We start from the raw sequence: 19,697 nt of genomic DNA, 5'->3' as shown, positions 1-19,697 counted from the left end.
ATATCTGTTGTCATTCTTGGCCAGAAAAATTGGAGTCGTGCCAGATTGACTAGTTCCTTAAGCCTCAGATGTTTCAAATCACAGACATTATGTGTTTCTGATGCCACCTTAGCCCGAGGGCAAATGGTATTATCATAATAATCATTATTCTGAGGGAATTTGAACTCCCTTCTAGTAATTCTCAAGCAATCCTGGGAATGCTCAAAGGGAACCATTTGGTTCCATTCCAACCATTAACATTGCAATGGCCAAAGGGATCCAAGAGGACTTGGTCCTCTAGAATATAATGTGAGTCTGCACCTTTTCCTTCATCTCTAGCTCCCTAGAATGTCTCTTTTCTTTGACAAAAGCAAAATACTAAAGTGCAGAGAGATGAGGAATCTGAATTGTGGGCATGAATATCCATGCATTGAGAAAGGGTTTAATGCTTTCGAGAAGTAGCTCTCAACCCTGGCTGAGCCTTAAAATCATCTTCGGATACCTTCAAAAGATCCACATGCCTGGAACTCACCCCACACCAGTGAATCCAGATCTCTGGAGGTATGGCCCTAGCAATAGTTTTTTGTTTTTGTTTCTGAAGCTCCATATATAATTGTAATATGAAGCCGGAATTGAGAACCACTGTTTTACAGGACACGAAAGAAGGCCTTCTGGCCAGAGCAAAGCATGCTAAGTCATGGGCCCAGAGAGGCCAGATCACAGCAAGTCCTCTTGTGAGGCCTAAAGATTTGCTACTCATCTTTAAGAACAAGTGGGTATGTGTGTGTGTGTGGGGGGGGGGGGGGGAATGGCGGACGTAGTCATTTAATCAAAAGGGGGACAAGATCACAAGGCCGCTTGATTGAACAGGATAAACTGATTACACGGAGAACAGTTAAGGCTCATGTTACCCAGGAGAGAGACTATAATAGAAGAGGGTTGGTTCCGGTGTCGGCAGAGGAAATAAGAGAGATTTAAGAGATACATAGTCACTGGTGACAGTGCTTAAAGGTCCCAAAAGAAAAAGACAGAAAAACATCTTTAGGATTTGGAGCCACAAAGGCCACTGGAGACTTGGGTGGAAGAGTTCGGTGCAAAGTTGTGTTGATCCTCACATTGGCGGGTTCTCTATGCTGAGCATTCAGTGCGGGTCTCACGTTTGGATCTGAGATCCTCAGCTATCCTCAGACACAAACGAACAAAGAAAAAGGCACTACTGGCCAAAGGTTACTTTTCCTTTCTATAAGACCAAAGTCAACACATGAGGCTCAAAAAAGCAAGTCTATATTATTGTGGCAAAATCAAAACCATGTGTACCTGCCTTTTGACTGATTCTGGTGTAAACGATTAAGACTCATTGGGGCACCTGGGTGGCTCAGTCGGTTAAGCTCTGACTTCGGCTCAAGTCATGATCTCACAGATCGTGAGTTTGAGCCTTGTGTTGGGCTCTGTGCTGACAGCTCAGAGCCTGGAACCTGTTGCGGATTCTGTGTCTCCCTGTCTCTCTCTGCCCCTCCCCACTTGCATTCTGTCTCTGTCTCTCTGTCAAAAATTAAGAAAAAAAATTTATAAAAAGATTAATACTCACTGAAGAAACCTTGACATTGCGTGCCTGGAGACCTCAGACCTTTCTTTTTATCATTTTTTTCAGGTAGACTTCTGTGCTTTCTCTGATTCCTCTTCCCCAAACAGAGCAGTGAGCGTTTCTGCTGAACTGCATTAGTAAAGGCCACCAGAGTGCACTCTCTTGAGGTAACTCAAAAGTTACAGCATGCCTGTAAAATCAAAGGTGTCTACAGACCCAGAGACCCAACTATCCCTGACTTCCTAAATGGGAAGGATTTCCACTTTCTTGACTGGGGCCTGCAAAAAGAGGAACTTTATTTTTACGCTTAAGTATACATGGATATCATAACCAAGTTAGTGTGTCCCGTATCACTGCCTAGTAATATCTACTTGGTACTTGTTAGTCAAAGTGTTGTTTTGGGTCCAAATCTCAACGTGACTTCATTCATGCAATTCTCAAACTTGCCGGTGGTGGCGCACTGTGCAGCCCTATGTTCACAGATATGTGTATCAGTACCTGATAGAAGTCTGCTGATATAACTTCCTGCTTTCTTCCCCTCCCACCTCTTTAATGCCATCTTTTAAACCCTCAGAACTTGTAATAGATATTACTTGGTATGTAATATAAAAAAGAAACCGAGTAAAACAGATCATGAAAACCATCACGTTCGCATCAACTCCGACAGCTCAAGAGGGTGCGGGTCTCTGATTATTCTCATTTTTAAAAATAAGAGTGCCCTACTTCCATAAAACTAGAAGAACATCGAAATTTTATCGTATATCCACTTCACAAAGAAAATCTCTTTAAGTTCCCAGAGATAGAAATTATGCAGGTCACGTTGTTTTGCAACAATGCGGGATGTGAAACAGAAGAGTGGGACAACAGAGATTCATATGTAAAAATACAAATTGATATTTTTACCTCATGCCTACACAAAAAGAACTCAAAATGGATGATAGATCTAAATGTAAAAGCCAAAACTATAAAACCTTTAGAAGAAAAATAGGATAACATTTTTGTCATTTTTGGTTCAGGGACAGTTTTCTTTGATATGGCTGTAAAACACAGTCAATAAAAGGAAAAAAAATGATAAATTAGACTTGATTAATGCTAAAGCCTTTTGCTCTTCAAAAGATACCATTAAGGAAAAGATAAGACAATCAATGTACTGACAGAAAATATTTGGAAATCATATAATCTACACTCAATAACCGTACAGTCTATAAAATACCCCAAAATAAATGGTTAAGAAATGTCCAAGGTCTACATGAAGAAAAAAACTTTACTGAAGATTCAAGTAAGGGGAAAGAAACATACATGTGCCAGATGACAAGACAGTAATTTAAAGAAGTAAATTCTCTGTAAATCTGTAAATTTAGTGCAATTCTAATCAAAATGCCAAAGAAATTCTGGGAGAAATTTGACAAGTATATTCCAAAGTCCATCTGGAAGTACAAATGAGTAAAATTAGCTGATATATTTTTGAAAAAGAGAAATAAGGGGATAGATTTGTCTAATTAGAGACAGAAAGATTTTGGTTTATATATTTGAGCTATCTTTAGTAGTTTTAAAGTGTGATAACTCCTTTATTGCTGACTTGCTATGATGACATCGCCTATCCCTGTGGAAGCCAAAACATGCTGCTGAGGCTGTTCCTGCCCTCTGGCCAAAGGCATTGATGCTGCTGCTAATCCTTGCTGATAGGGTCCCATGGCTGCTGGTAGCCGTTATCAAGAGAATCGGGGTCGCACAAAAGGGGCTCTTGCTTTAGAGCAAGAGCCACAGGCAACCTCATTTACTATCATCATTTCCAGCTGCTTGTTGCTTTTCTCTCTCATAGCAGCCCCATCGTCCTAGGACTCAGCAGCTGCCTCGGTGAGAGCGTCTCCTCTCCTCTCCACCATCCACTTACCCTTGAACCACACCTTGATAATCTCTTCACTTGAGATGTGCTCTTTTCCTGCAGGCTCTTTCATTTGTTAGTTCTGTCTCAATGGGAGTGGTCCAGACGTGCTTGAAGCCTAGCAGGAACTCAATTTAGGCTCAAACCCCGACGCCCATGTCAAACAAGTTTCTGTTTTATGTCCTATGGGCCATCTGACCATGTTTTTCTTTTTCTTTTGTTTCCTGTATTCGACTATTTCCAACCTAAGTCTATGTCACAATTTGATTTCTGGACTTGATCGTTTCCACAGCTAAGAGAAATAGAGACCCTGCTTTTGAAAACAAAGTAAGGCCTGAATTGTAGTGCAGTTTTCACCTTTGTAGGACCATGTTCTTGAAGCTGTCTCACTAATTCCTACTGTGACTCCAGAGCCCCTGGAGCTCACTCCATGAGTTTGTATCCTGGCTCTGCCGCTTGGCAGCTAAATGGGCAGGTCACTTGCTGCTCTGTCTCTTCAATTGCCAGGAGGGGATAGCAATAGTACTCACCGTGGAGGGCTGTCACAAGGATTAAATGACTTAGTTATTTAAAGCCATTGGAGCATGACTACCATGTTATAAATGCTATGGACGTGTTAGCTGTTCTCCCTATGATTGGAGCAGGGAAGGGGTTCCCTCTCTTATGGCTCCCCTCACCTTCTTGTCTTTATTTCTCCAGGTCATGGCTGTGAATTGGGAAAAACAGTTTTCTTTTTCTGTCTGCTCATGGCATTACTTCTGATCCAGTTTGGTGGGAAGGGGTTTCACAGTGATGATGGAAGGAAGGATATGAGGCTGTTGTAGGAGATCATTTAGGAGATGGGGGGTGGGTAAGTGGGGAAAACAGTGGGATGGTGGGTCAAAACTTTCATCCTTTTGAATTAGTGTTGAAAGTCATTTCCAGGGGGCACATGAGGGTAAGCAAGAATATGATTCTTCAGGGAAGAAAAAACTAAAGCCAGTTTTCAATCAAACTGCCTCTTTCCTTGCCCCAGATACATGTATTTTAAACACGAATTATGATACCCTTGTAATGGAGACAGTGAACAAGTTATTTTGTTTTACTTTATTTTTATTTACCCGGGAGATTTCAGTTACATTAATGTCTTCTAGAATCTCACTTACCAGGCGATGCCATTTCACGATGGACCGTAGACACTGGAGACCGGTTACTAGTCAGGGAGAAGGAGACTAGTTAAAAGGGAATCAACTTAATCTCTTATCATCTTAGCGGGATGTATCCCCAAATTTGAGGCTAGTATGATCTTGATGGCAAAGCCCATCAAGGATAGTATGCACACACACCCACACACACGCACACTAAAACTTCAGATACTGAACAACACTTAGTAAAAAGGTTAGCAGACAGAATACAGAGACACATTAAAAGAATAATAAGCTATAACCAAGTGGTATTTATTCCAAACGCAGGGATGGTTCAATAAAAGAGAGCTCATAACACAATTATTAACATTAATTGCTTTAAAAAGAAGAAAATTTACATAATAATTTTTGTGGAGGCAAAAAAATCTGATAAAATTGTAAGCATATTCTTTTTTTTAAGTTTATTAATTTATTTTGAGAGAGTCAGAGACAGCACGAGTGAGGGAGGGGAAAGGGGGATGGGGAGAGAGGGAGAATCCCAAGCAGGCTCTGCACTGTCAGCACAGAGCCCGATGCGGGGCTCGAACTCATGTACCCAGAGATCATGACCTGAGACGAAATCAAGAGTCAGATGCCTAACTGACTGAGCCATGCAAGCGCCCTGCTTTGTAAGCCTATTCTTGATAACAGTTCCTAATAAAGTAGATATGTGGTTAATTTCTCAATGTGATATATAAGCACAAAAGCTAGGACCAGATATAATAAGGAAATGATTAGAAGCATTCTCATTGAAATAAAGAATGAGACAAAAATTTCTACCACTATTTGCCATTTCTGCACATAACCATCCAGTATTTTTATTTAAAAAAATTTTTTTTTAGTTTATTTATTTTGAAAGAGAGAGCAAGAGTATTAGCGGAGGAAGGTCAGAGAGAGAGAGACAGACAGAATCCCAAGCAGGCTCCGCGCTGTCAGCACAGAGCCCGACTCGAGGCTCAATCTCACTAACCGTGAGGTCATGACCTGAGCCAAAATCAAGAGTCAGATGCTGAACCCACTGAGCCACCCAGGTACCTCATCATCCAGTATTTTTAGAAAATAGAAATAATATATTACAAAGGAAAAATATATTATTATTTAATTATTTACTCCATGGACAATAATGTGAATGCTCTTTAAATTTCTCTATGTTATCAGAATGACGAGTTAGATTGGAGTTATCAGTTACTGAAATATTTGGAAAATTCTTTTATAGAAACTTTAGGACCTGGGATACTTTTGTTTGTTTGAGGAGATAGCCCTTTGGTAATTATTCTTACTTCTTCCATTTTAATTGCTCTGCCTAGATTTTCTAGGTCTTCTGAAGTTCTTTAGATTTTTTTTTTTTGGAATAATTTTAGATTTTCAGAAAATTTGCAAAGCTAGTAAGAGATCTCATATACCCCTCACGCAGCTTCCCCTAATGTTAGCATTGTACGTTACCATGGCACATTTGTCAAAGCTAAGAAATTAATATTAGTACGGTTCTATTAACTAAACTATAGAGTTTATATGGATTTCACCCATTTTTCCCATTCCAGGATCCCACTGCATTCAGTCATCCTGCTGCCTTAGTTTCCTCTGACCTGTAACTGTTTTTGCAACTTTCCCTTGTTCACGACCTTGACAGTTTTGAAAAGGACTAGTCAGGTATTTTGCAGACTGTCCCTTGATTTGCATTTGTCGGGTGTTTTCCTCATAATAAGACTGGGTTTTTAGGAAAGAATGTCACTCAAGTGAAGTGTCCTCTTCATCATGAGAAGGTATCAAAATTTGAGCTTAGTAGTCTTCTTATTCCTCTCATCAAATTCAGGAATTCAGCCTTGTCTTTATGTATGCCTTCTTTTTTTTGTTTGTTTTTGTTTTGTTTTTAAATATGAAATTTACTGTCAAATTGGTTTCCATACAACGCCCAGTGCTCATCCCAAAAGGTGCCCTCCTCAGTACCCATCACCCACCCTCCCCTCCCTCCCACCCCCCATCAACCCTCAGTTTGTTCTCAGTTTTTAAGAGTCTCTTATGCTTTGGCTCTCTCCCTCTCTAACCTCTTTTTTTTCTTCCCCTCCCCCACGGACTTCTGTTAAGTTTCTCAGGATCCACGTAAGAGTGAAAACATATAGTATCTGTCTTTCTCTGTATGGCTTATTTCACTTAGCATAACACTCTCCAGTTCTATCCACGTTGCTACAAAGGGCCATATTTCATTCTTTCTCATTGCTGTGTAGTACTCTGTTGTGTATATAAACCACGATTTCTTTATCCATTCGTCAGTTGATGGACATTTAGGCTCTTTCCATAATTTGGCTATTGTTGAAAGTGCTGCTATAAACATTGGGGTACAAGTGCCCCTATGCATCAGCTCTCTTGTATCCCTTGAATGTATGCCTTCTTTTTTGACTGCCTTTTTTGGATTTATTTACTTACTTACTTATTTATTTTCTAACTTCTTGCTTTGGATATATGATTCATTCAATTCATTCAATTACTTTCATTCTTTCTGGTAGTCTAAATATTTAAGGTTATGGATCTTTTTCTGTTTGCAGTTTCAGCTGTGTGCTGTAGGTCCTGCGATGTGTTACCAACATTCTGCAATTTCTGTATTAATTTCCTCGTTGACCCAAGAATTGTTCAAAATAGAGTAGGACAGATGGCAAAATGGTAGGTTGTTTTTTGTTTTCGTCTTTGCTTAGTCTCCTAAGTTTGTTATTACTTTCTAATGTTTTGCCTTGTGATCAGAAAGTATTTTCGCTATTTCTACATTTTGGAACTTATGCAGAGATTTCTAACCTAACAGGGTGATCTTTTGTGAATAGACCTTTTGTGCTCACTGGGAAAAAAAATACATTTCTCTGTTTTTAATGGATAGAGACTGATATACAGATCTCTCTCACACAACATACACATACATATACATATTTACCTTTGTCTTTGCTGTATCCTAAATTCTTACTTGTTTTCTGAATCTTTGATGTCATGCTGACAAAGCTGAATTAAAGTCTTCTAATAGTACTGCAAAAGAGTGTTTTGTGTTAGTATATGAACTAGTAACGTTCTTATAGTTTTGTTTTGCTTTATCATTTTTTTTGCCCAAAGGTACTTTTATTAAGGGGTAATATAACAAAGTGCACAAAATCTTAAGAGTACAGCTCAATGACTTCTTACATATTTATACAACCATGTAACCATGAAGGTGTAAAACATTTCCAGTGTCTGAAAGGGTACCCTTGTGCCCTTTTCAGTGGGAACCCTTCCCCCTCGCACCCTTCCTGTCCCCCCCTCCAGCCCGAGATAACCACTATTCTGACAGCTAACATCAGAGGATTAGTTTTGCCTTTTCTTGAACTTCATGTAGGTGAGATTGTATCTTTTGCACACTATTTGATTTCCTGTAAGACTTTTTTTTTGTGCTTGGTGATTTGTAGTTGCCTTATGATTTCAGGAATAGGTGTATTATTTTCCATTGCTTTATCGTTTTCATGCTACTATGTTATACGGAATGCACATTGTATTTATTTTCTTTTGCTGTGTGACAAATTACTACAAGCTTAATGGCTTAAAAAACCATCCATTTATTGTTTGACAGTTTCTGCAGATCAGAAGGTTTAAGCTCTGCTTAGGGTCTCACATGGCTGGAGTTGAGGTGTCGGCAGGGACTGCAATCTCATTTGAGGCACAGGATCCTCCCCTAGGTCATTTGGGTGTTTGGCAGAAATCAGTTCCTTGAGACCGTTAAGATGGAGGGCCGCTCTCTTGCTGGCTGTGTCTGAGTGCACCTTTCAGCTCCTAGAGGCCATCCCTTGCCACGTGGGCAAGACCTTCTCTCACTCCAATCTCTGACTTCCGTCTCCCACGTTTAGACCCAAACTTGCACCAGGCCCACTAGGGCAACACCCATTTTGATCGACTCAAAGTCAGCTGCCTAATAACCTTTATTGCATCTGTAAAATCCCTTTTGCCATATTATGGAACATTGTCATATCTCATCACAGGCAGAGAGCAGCCCACATCCTGCCTTACCTTTCCAGCTTCGTGGGGGAGGGATTTATTCAAAGCATGGATACTGAGAGACAGGAATATTGGGGGGCATCTTAAAATTCTTCTTATGTAGATTTTTATAATTATTTTGTCTTCATTATGGATTATACATTTTCTCATTAAGTGCTGCTTAAAAATACATTTAATGTTGGGGCGCCTGGGTGGCTCAGTCGGTTGAGCGTCCGACTTCGGCTCAGGTCATGATCTCACAGTTCGTGAGTTCAAGCCCCGTGTCGGGCTCTGTGCTGACAGCTCAGAGCCTGGAGCCTGCTTCACATCCTGTGTCTCCCTCTCTCTCTGCCCTTTCCCTGCTCATGCTGTGTCTCTCTCTGTCTCAAAAATAAATTAACATTAAAAAAAAAAAAGGAGATCTCAGTGCTCTCCAAACTTAAAAATACATTTAATGTTTTAAAGTCTTTTTTTTTTTTTTTGAGAGAGAGAGAAAGAGAGAGCTCGAGTGGGGAAGGAGCAGAGAGAGAGAGGGAGAGAGAGCGAGAATCCCAAGTAGGCTCCAGGCCCAGTGTGGAGCCCAACGTGGGGCTTGATCTCAAGACAGTGAAATCAAGACCTGAGCCAAAATCAAGAGTTGGAGGCTTAATGGACTGAGCAAGCCAGGCATTTATTTCCAAGTGTGGAATTCAAGTTATCTGGATTAAGATCTCAACTCCTAATTTGCTGTCACAATTATTTGTGTACATTTTCCTGGAATGCTTTTTTTCCATCTTTTTATTTACAACCATTTTGAGATCTTTTGTTTTATAAATGTCTCTAGTATGTAGCATATTTCTGGGTTTTATTTGTAATTCAGCCAGATTCTTTCCTTCTTTTTTTTTTAATTTTTTTTGAATGTTTATATATTTTTGAGAGAGAGACAGAGCATGAGCAGGGGAGGGGAAGAAGAGAGAGGGAGACACAGAATCTGAAGCAGGCTCCAGGCTGCGAGCTGTCAGCACAGAGCCTGATGCGGGGCTCGAACTCACAAGCCGTGAGATCATGACCTGAGCCGAAGTCGGACGCCCAACCGACTGAGCCACCCAGGTGCCCCAGATTCTTTTCTTCTTATAGGTGAGTTTTGATGTATTTACATAATGGATTTGGGTTTTTACTTTTGTCCTATTTTTAAGTTCTGCTTTTGTTGTAGCTACCTTTTTTTTTTTTTTCAACGTTTTATTTATTTTTGGGACAGAGAGAGACAGAGCATGAACAGGAGAGGGGCAGAGAGAGAGGGAGACACAGAATCGGAAACAGGCTCCAGGCTCTGAGCCATCAGCCCAGAGCCTGACGCGGGGCTCGAACTCACAGACTGCGAAATCATGACCTGGCTGAAGTCAGACGCTTAACCGACTGCGCCACCCAGGCGCCCCTGTTGTAGCTACCTTTAAATCCTTTATGATTTGGTATTTTCTCCCTTACTTTGTGTGTGTGTGTGTGTGTGTGTGTGTGTGTGTGTGTATAATGTGATGTGTTTGTGTGTTTCTTTAATACGAAAGGCTTATATTCCTCTTGTGATTATGATTAATATGACTAACTTTTTGTAATGTATTTATTCTTCAAAACTTTAGAGCGAATCTGTCGAGTCCCAACTGTGAGCCAAGATGAAATTTTTGAAATCAACAATGAATTTTTATTTCCTCCCCTCCCTCATTCTCCATATAATTTTAGCTGATTACTTAGTGAAACCTTTATGCTTTTCTGTTTATATTACAGTGGACCCTTGAACAACAGGAGTTTGAACTGTATGGGCCCATTTATATGTGGATTTTTTTCAGTGTATACCATAGAGTACTATAAATGTATGTTATCAGTAAGGCTTCCAGTCAACAGTAGGCTATCAGTAGTTAGGTTTTTGGGGAATCAAACATTATATGCAGGTTTTTGACTGGCACAGAGTTTGATGTCCTTGACCCCTGTCTTGTTCAAGGGTTGACTGTCCTTGATAACTTATTAATCCCTAAGCTTTAATAATGAAGAAATCAATGTCCTGACATTACTTTCCCTTTTGTTTTCTAATTTTTATGTTATTAATTATATCATTTCTATATTTTCAAAGTTTATAATATTTATATTCAGTTCTGAAATAATAATCTTCATTTTCCTTTGTGACTTAGCCCTACATTGAGCTAGATCCACTGTCATCGGCCATGCTTTGCCCGTTCATCTCTAGTTGGGTTAAAGTTCATTTTCTGTTAGTCTATTGAGGAGGGGAATCACGTGAGTTCTTTCATGTTAAAAAATGTTTGTTACATTCACTCTGAATTAAAGTCTGGCTGAGTCACAACATTGTTGGGCCACAGCATCTTCCTCAAGGATTTTAGAGGCTCAGCTCCAGAGTCCTCTAGCATTGAATAGATTAATTGAACGTTTTTCCTTTTCTTGGATTTCCAAAGCATCTTTTATTTACCTTTGAAAATCACCATTTTCAATGTGATTTCAATCAGCCATTTTCAATGGCTATAACTCACCATTGATTGTCTTGAGTTAATTTTTCTGGGGACGTAGCCTGGTTTTCAATCTATACATTCATGGAAAGTTTTACTAAAATTTGTATTTAAATACTTTCTTCTGTTATTTTAGTTCTCTTCTTTGGTGATACCAATTGTGCTTACATATGATGTCTTAAAAAAGATTTTTTTTTTTACTGTTTCTTTATTTTTGAGAGACAGAGTGTGAGTGGGAGAGGGGCAGAGAGAGAAGGAGAGACAGAATCCAAAGCAGGCTCCAGGCTCTGAGCTGCCAACACAGAGCCTGATGTGGGCCTCGAACCCACGAACCGTGAGATCATGACCTGAGCTGAAGTCAGGCGCTTAACTGACTGAGCCACCCAGGCACCCCAAAAATGTCTTTTAAAAAGTCTTTCTAGCTGACCTCAATTTGTCCTTCCTGCTCCTTATCATGTTCACAGCAATGTTTATTTTCTTTGTACTGTTTCCAACATGCCCTTTGTTTTTGTAGAATATTTCTCTCCTCCATTTCTTTTCTGAGCCGCACTAGTCTTCCCTGAATTCTTATATCTTTATTTTATCCTCACATTTTATATATAAAATTGTTTCATTGAATTGTAAAGTCTTTGTCATCTGCTCTTTGAAAATATTTTTCTAAAATTATTTGTCATTTATTTTTATATTACTTTCCTGCTTTTTTTCTTGTAAAATCTTTCTTTGATTCCTTTGTAATCATTACTCAGTATCGAATGAGATGAACTATCCTCCGATCAAATGTTTGTTGGACCTTCATGTGGAGGAATTCTCTTCCTGACCCAAAATTGTGTGTGTGTAAATTTGCTCTTTCAGCCTTATTCTTCCCCAGCTATTTGATCCTATTGGCTTCAAAGCTACTACGGAATTTCTCGTATCGATCCTGAGCCCTCTGCACTAGGGCTTATCTTTCTGACTCCTTGCTTAGTTCAGCTTCACCACTTATCCTTGGTTCAAAACCAGAACCAAAGGTTATCCATTCCCAGGGAGGCATGTCTGGATCCAAACATGGGAACAAAAGCCTCGTCCCTGAGATGTTGTATGTGCTCACAGTTTAGCTGTTTTTTCATTTGTTGAGTGTTTGCATTGTCATTCCCAAACACTTTGCATCTTACTAAATGAATGTGCCTAGTCTATCCCACCAAAGACTTCGCTTTGGGAAAAATTCACTCCTTAAAATTCTCATGGGATTAAATACATAAATTTTAAATTTATGAATAAATTTTAGGACAGATCTAGGATTTTCTCCCTGATCCGATTTTTGTTATTCTATGCTTCTATGTGTGTCTGGTTTATTTTAATAAATTGTGATTAGCGTTTCTTAAACTGATGTGTACACTGATTAGTCTCATGGGCTTTTCACCACCTGATGGGTTTGTTTCCTGACTCCTTGAAGTCCAGCTTCTTTGAAGAAAATGAAAGGCTTTCTGGATGGGAATTCAGTTTTAGACTTTGGGTGCTTGGGTTGAGTCCAAATTTTGTGGGTGCCAGCCAATAGGTGGTTTAGACGGCCATCAGCTAACACAGGAGCTCAAATGCCTGCAAGGCAGAAGAGATGTGGGCAGATGGTGGAAAAGATGATAGACATGAAGTCAGGAGATCAATGAATGAAGATGAACTCTTCCAATCGGCAAATTTGGTAAGAACTTTAGAAGAGGGTAGATGGTGAGGTACATCCTCATGTATCTGTACTTGTTTCTTTTTTTTTTTTATTTAAAAACATTTTTTTTAACATTTATTTATTTTTGAGACAGAGAGAGACAGAGCATGAACAGGGGAGGGACAGAGAGAGAGGGAGACACAGAATCTGAAACAGGCTCCAGGCTCTGAGCTGTCAGCACAGAGCCCGACGCGGGGCTCGAACTCACGGACTGTGAGATCATGACCTGAGCCGAAGTCGGACGCTCAACCGACCAAGCCACCCAGGCGCCCCCGTACTTTTTCTTTTAGCAATACAAACTAAGGAAAGTAGTCACCTGAGAAAGAATACAGGCTTTTGACTGACTGAAGGGTTAATAGGAGAAAAATTACTTACTTGTGTGTAACCTCTCTGTTATTGGTGATGAGGCACAGTAGTGAAAAGAAACTCAAGTACTTTACCTCTTAGCCAAAAGTAAAACACTCTTGTCAACTAAAGGAATCCTTTGAGATGTTGTCATTTGTCATGGTAACCATGTGTTTCAGAGATTCCATTCTGGAATGGATGTGGTTCCCTCTCGAAAGTACTGACATGTCCAAGTGGCCACTAATGCTTACTTGTCACTGCTGTCGAGGGAAGCTTCTGGTTCTGGTTCATACATCACCAGCACTGAAATGTAGTTTTGCACACCACCAGCCCAATAGAAGCCGGGCAAAGAATATGGATAAAAATTCACAGAAGAAGAAAACTGATCAATAAATATTAAGGGATGCTTAAGCTGCCTTGAAGTCACTGGAATGTAAATAATAAGATAGCACTTCACAACAAATAAGTAAATATAAAGATACAATTCACACTCCATAAAATTCATTTTCTAAAAGTTTGCAGTTCAGTAGTTTTAAATATATTTACAGAGTTGGGCAACTATGTGTCCTATCCAATTTTAGAATATTTTCATTAATCCCAAGAGAAACCCTATGCCAGTTTGAAGTTACTCACTGTCTCCTTCCCCTAACACCTGGCTGTCACTAATCTATTTTTTGTCTCCATGGATTTGCCTATTCTGGACGTTTCATATAAATGGAATCCTACAACATATAGCTTTTTGTGACTGGCTTCATTCACTTAGCATAATGTTTTCAAAATGCATCCATGTTGTGGCCTGCATGGGTACTACATTCCTTTGTATGGCTGACCAATATTCCAGGGTATAGATAGGCCACATTTGTTTATCCATTTACCAGTTAATGTAGATTTGGGTTGTTTTTTTACTTTTTGGCTATTATGAATAATACTGTTATGAACATTCATGTACAGAGTTTTGTGTGAACCTATGTTTTTATTTCTCTTGGGTATATACTGGAGAAGGAAAGTTGCTGGTTCATATGGTAGCTTTATTTTTAATTTCTGAAGAACTACCAACCTGCTTTCCAAAGTGGCTTCACCATTTCAGAATCTCATCCGCAATGTCTGAGGGTTCCAATTTCCCCACATGCTTGCCAACACTTAATATCATCTTTTTTTATGATTATTATAGCCATCCCTGTGGGTATGAAGTGGTATATCTCACTGTAATTTTGATTTGTATCTCCTTTGTGCATGTTTTTATCTACTAATTAGCTATTTGTGTATCTTCCTTGGAGATGAGTCTATGTAAGACCTTTGCCTATTTTTAAATTGAGTTATATTTGTCTTCTTATTGTTGAGCTGTAAGTGATTTTCCAGATACTCTGTGTATGAGACACTTACCAGATATATGATTTGCAAATATTTTCCCCCATTCTGTGAATTCTTGAAGGGTCCATTGTAGCACAGTTTCTAATTTTAATAAATTCCAATTTATCTGTATTTTTTCTTCTGTTGATTGTGTTTTTGATGTCAGATCTAAGAAAAAATTGCTTAAACCAACTACACTCTAAGATTTAAACCTATATTTTCTTCCAAGAGTTTTACAGTTTTAGGTCTTACATTTAGGTGTTTGATGCATTTTGAGTTAGTTTTAGTATATGATGTAAAAATAGGAGTTTATTCTTTGCATGTGCAATACCTACTTATCTCTACCATTTCTTTTTTTTTAATTTTTTTAAAACATTTATTTATTTATTGAGAGACAGAGAGAGACAGAGCATGAGTGGGGGAGGAGCAGAAGGAGTCAGAATCCAAAGCAGGTTCCAGGCTCTGAGCTGTCAGCACAGAGCCTGATGCGGGCCTCAAACCCACTGAGCCAAAGTAGGATACTTAACTGACTGAGCTACCCAGGTGCCCCAATCTCTACCATTTCTTAAAAAGACTATTTTTTTCTCTATTGAATTGTCTTGGCATTCTTATTGGAAACAAACTGACTAAATGGTAAGGGTTTATTTATTTCTGGACTTGGTTCTATCCCATTGATCTGTCTATATGCCTATCCTATGTCAGTACTGTCTTGATTACTTTTCAGTAAGCTTTTCAGTAAGCGACTTTTCAGTAGCTTTTCAGTAAGCTTTAAAATCACTTTAATTTTTTTTTTTTACTTTACTTAAAAATCACTTTTACTTTTAAAATCACTTACTTTTCAGTAGCTTTTCAGTAAGCTTTAAAATCACTAAGTGTGAGTCATCCAAACTTGATCTCCTTTTTCAAGATTGTACTGGCCATTCTGGGTCGCTTCCATTTCTATATGCATTTTAGGATCAACTTGTCATTTCCTACAATGAATACAGTGAGCATTTTGGTAAAGATTGCATCAAATCTGTAGATCAATTTGAGGAATGTTGCTATCTTAATGATATTAAGTTCTGATATATGAACATGTGTCTTTCCATTTATTTATCTCACATTGTTTTGTGGTTTTCAGTCTACAAGCCTTGCATTTCTCTAGTTAAATTTGTGCATAAATGTTTATACTTTTTAATGTGATTCTGAAGGAAATTGATTTTTCTTAATGTCATTTTTGGATTGTTCATTGCTAATATGTAAAAATACAAGTGATTTTCATATACAAGATTTTTTTTTTATCTGCAAGTGAAAAGAGTTTTACTTTTTTCTTTCCAATCTGGATGCCTCTTCTTTTTTTTGTCTAATTACCCTGGCTAAAACCTCCAGTACAGTGTTGACTTGTAGATATAGATAGAAGTAGTGAGGGAATTCAATTTTTCACCACTAAGTATGGTGTCAGCTGTGGGTTTTCATAGATTCTTTTTATTAGGTTGAGGAAGCCCCCCTTCTAACCTGAGTTTGTTAAGTATTTTTTATCATGAAAGGATATTAAATTTTGTCAAATGTTTTTCTGCATCTATTGAGGTGCTCATAAGGTTTTTGTCCTTTATCATATTAACATGGTGTTTTGCATTAATTAATTTTTGGATGACAAATCACCATTGCATTTATAAAATAAATTCCACTTGATCATGGGATATAATCCTTTTTATATGTCACCAGGTTCAGTTTGCTACTCTTTTGTTGAGGATTTTTACATCTATAAGAGTTAGTGATCTGTAGTTTTATTTTCTTGAGATACCTTTGTCTGGCGTTGCTTTCAGAGTAATGCTGGGCTCACAGAATGAATTGGACAATGTTCAATCTTCTTGTTTTTTGTTTTTGTTTTTTAAGAAGAGTTTGTAAAGAATTGATGCTGGTCTGTCTTTAAACACTTGGTAGAGTTCACCAGGAAAGCCGTCTGTTCTTGAGATTTCTCTTTGCAGGAAAGTTTTTGATTAATAATTTAATCTCTCGTTATAATTACATCCAATCTAATTTTTTTCTACTTCTTGAGAAGTTTTGATAGTTTGTGTCTCTCTGGAGATCTGTCCATTACATCTATGTTATTTAGTTTGTTGTCATGCATTTGTTCAGAGTGTTCCCTTATAATCCTTTCGATTTCTAGAAGGTTGATGGTAATGGCTTCTTACCATTGATTTTAGCCATTTCAGGTTTTCCCTTTTTTCTTGGGCAATATAGCCAATGGTTTATGATTTTGCTATCTTTTCAAATAGCCAAGTTTGGGTTTCAATTAATTTCCTTCCCTCCCCACCATCTCTATTTCATTTATGTTCACCCTAATCTTTGTTTCTTTACTTCTGTTAGCTTTGGATTAAGTTTGCTTTTTTTTTCCTCTAGTTTTTAAAGTAGAAAGTTTGTTGTTGATTTGAGATCCTTTTTCATTCTTTATTTTTAAATTTATTTATTTTTTATTTTATTTAAAAAAAAAAGTTTATTTATTTATTTTTGAGAGAGAGGGAGACAGAGAATCCCAAACAGGCTCCACACAGCACAAAGCCCAACAGAGGGCTCAAACTCCTGAGTCATGAGATCATGACCTGAGCCGAAGTCAAGAGTTAGATGCTTGACTGAGCTACCCAGGCTCCCCTATTTTTTTTTTTAATTTTAGAGAGAGAGAGAGACAGACAGACAGACAGAATCTAAAGCAGGTTCCATGCTCAGTGTGGAGCCTGATGCAGGGCTCGATCTCAAGATCCTGGGATCACGACCTGAGTCGAAATCAAGAGTCGAACATTCAACTGAGCCACCGAGGTGTCCCCTTTTTTCTTCCTTAATATATGCATTTCCTGCTATAAATATAGAGATGTACTGAAGGAGCCTGATTCAGGTAAAGACAAGCCCTGTAAATGGTATTTTTCAAGGGGACAACAAACAAATCAAACAGGGTTGGTTATTTGGAGGAATTAGGGGGAAGCTATACTGCCCTTTCTAGCAGCATCTGGGCTCCTAATTTTCACAGCTACTGTGGTTTTAATGTTGTGGATTTTCATCCTTTTTTTTTTTTTTTTTTTTTTTTTTTAGTAAATACTCCTTAGATGATTGCAAACCTTTGACTGGTTCCCCAAATTCTGAAAAGAAGTTGATTTTGACAATTTTGCCAGTGTCCTCATCTCTTTTATGGATGAACAGAGTTTTAGAAGTCCTTACTCCACCATTACAAAAGTACCTGCACAGTATTGTTTCCAATAGGAAAAAAAAATACTGTTGGGAAAAAAATTTCTTACAGTAAAAAGAATGGACAGATAAATTGTGATCTCTTTATACAATGGAATTCAGCAGTTCAAATAAAGGACTAAGATTATATATCCATACATGAATAGCTATAAAAAACAAAGTATAGAATGATACCTACAGTACAATAATATTTATATAATTAAAACACACACTGAATAATATTTTTGATGGGTGCATATATAGAGAGAAAATTGTTTCTACAAAACATTGGCTGGGAGAATAAATACCATATGCATGATAGTGATGGGGAATGGGATTGGAATGAAGGAAAAAAATAAAACCAACTTTTCCCATAATATTTTCTTTATTTTATTAAAGAAAATGGGGACACATGAGTGTATGCTATATTATTTTTGTGCTTTTTTTCTACGTACAAGTTGGGAAGAAAGAAGAAAGTCATAATGGATTAGATTCCTCTGTTCTCTGGGAATTCATTTAACTCTGCCCAATTTTTTGTAATCTATGGGTTGAGAGAAAACAAAAGACAAGAGTAAAATAAATTTCAGTCGAACCACAATTGGATCTGTTATAAAATGATTTTGAAATAGCTTTCAAATCTGGAATGCCAAATTCTGGTTTTCGTTTTGCTTTTAAATAATTACAAGTTCAAACCAGACAGAAAAATGTGAATCATTGGATTTCTTCCTCTCTAAAAATCTCCATAGCATGTCTCTGCTCCAACCAGGGAAAGGGAATGGAAACTTTTGGCATTGCTTGTCTACTTTTCTCCATAGTGTTAATTTGTAACACCTTCATAGTTTCCTAAAGTAGGAAAGGAAGTTGCTTTCTAATTACCACTTGAAAGAACATAGTACTTCTCTTCCAGAGATATTTGACATTCTATCAATGATGTGGGGGCACAAACATTCTATTTTGCCAGTCCGAAGTGGGAGAATCTGAATTTCCATGATACAAAGACATTTTTCCCACCCGACTACTTGACAAGGAGGTGAAAAACAAATCCCAAGCCTAACTCCTCGTGGCCCGTGATTTCAGCCCCGTAAAGGATCAAAGCTGAGATGTTCGCATTATAATATGTAACCACTAGATGTCACTAAAGATAAAACTTGTAGGCACTGGCCATTGTAACTGGGAAAGCAGAACAGGCAAGTGAAATTCACCACGTTAATGGAGAAAACTGCAATTTATACTTTTAGGTGAGAAAATGGAAAGAGGCCTCTCTCTAGCCCAATACCCCTAGGAAATGGTTTCAGACTCTTTCTTTCATATCTGTGTGTGGACCCATTTGGGTTGGCATTACCTTTTAACCGAAAAATAACTATATGAGCTCACAACTCAACAGATAGGTTATAGGATGACTGTTACTAAAATGAAGTTAAAATTCCAAGCTTCAAATGCTGGAGTCCCTCCTGGGAGTTGCGTCTAAAATTCCAACAGCTTCTCCCAGGTGGTAATGAGGCAGATACGTCGAATTCTCTTTAGACAAGAAGTGATTGAATTCTTTTTAGACCAGAGATGTGAGATAAAGATTCTTCTTTTTCAAATCCACTTCTACTGTTCGCTCTGATGTTTTCCCCCTCCTATGTTTTTATTCTGAAAACCATCATTGGCAAGTAGTATGAATTCAATGCATAGTTGTGGAAGGAATAATAAGAATCAAGGGAAGGAAACCAACATTTATTTAGTGCCTCTCTAAGCCTTGTTCTCTGCAACTTTCTTACATTCTTCATGAAAAATCCTGCGAGGGAGTTCTTGCAACCATTGCTTTGTACAAGCAATGCTCACGGGATATAATCACGAATGATCTTTGCTTTTATTTCTCATTGTTCTTTTAAACTTTATTCAGAAGAAAAGCTCTTTCCCTGATCCTGGATAAAATCCCCAGGTGCATCTGTGACATTTCTGATCTCTCGTATAATCACTTTTACTGTCACAACTTAGTAATTAAAACTGTCCAATTTGGGGGCTTCTCAGTGGCTCA

At 38.2% G+C, this 19,697-nt stretch overlaps 1 protein-coding gene across 1 annotated transcript in view; it reads right to left on the bottom strand.

Moving 5' to 3' along the window:
* MROH9 (maestro heat like repeat family member 9) overlaps positions 1 to 13,258 on the bottom strand; it is an 89,739-nt gene extending 76,481 nt beyond the window's left edge. Inside the window, exons 1-3 of the mRNA XM_043567798.1 lie at positions 13,157 to 13,258; positions 7,533 to 7,621; positions 4,595 to 4,641 (exon numbers count right to left, since the gene is read on the bottom strand). Coding sequence (XP_043423733.1) covers positions 4,595 to 4,641; positions 7,533 to 7,587 — 102 coding nt within the window. The 5' untranslated portion in view covers positions 7,588 to 7,621; positions 13,157 to 13,258. The remainder of the gene's footprint in view (positions 1 to 4,594; positions 4,642 to 7,532; positions 7,622 to 13,156) is intronic.
* Positions 13,259 to 19,697: the final 6,439 nt, after the last annotated feature.

The sequence above is a fragment of the Prionailurus bengalensis genome, chromosome E4, assembly GCF_016509475.1.
Source record: "Prionailurus bengalensis isolate Pbe53 chromosome E4, Fcat_Pben_1.1_paternal_pri, whole genome shotgun sequence".
Lineage (NCBI taxonomy): Eukaryota > Metazoa > Chordata > Mammalia > Carnivora > Felidae > Prionailurus > Prionailurus bengalensis.
The sequence above is the reverse complement of the archived record's forward strand: the minus strand, read 5'-3'. Positions and strand labels throughout refer to the sequence as shown.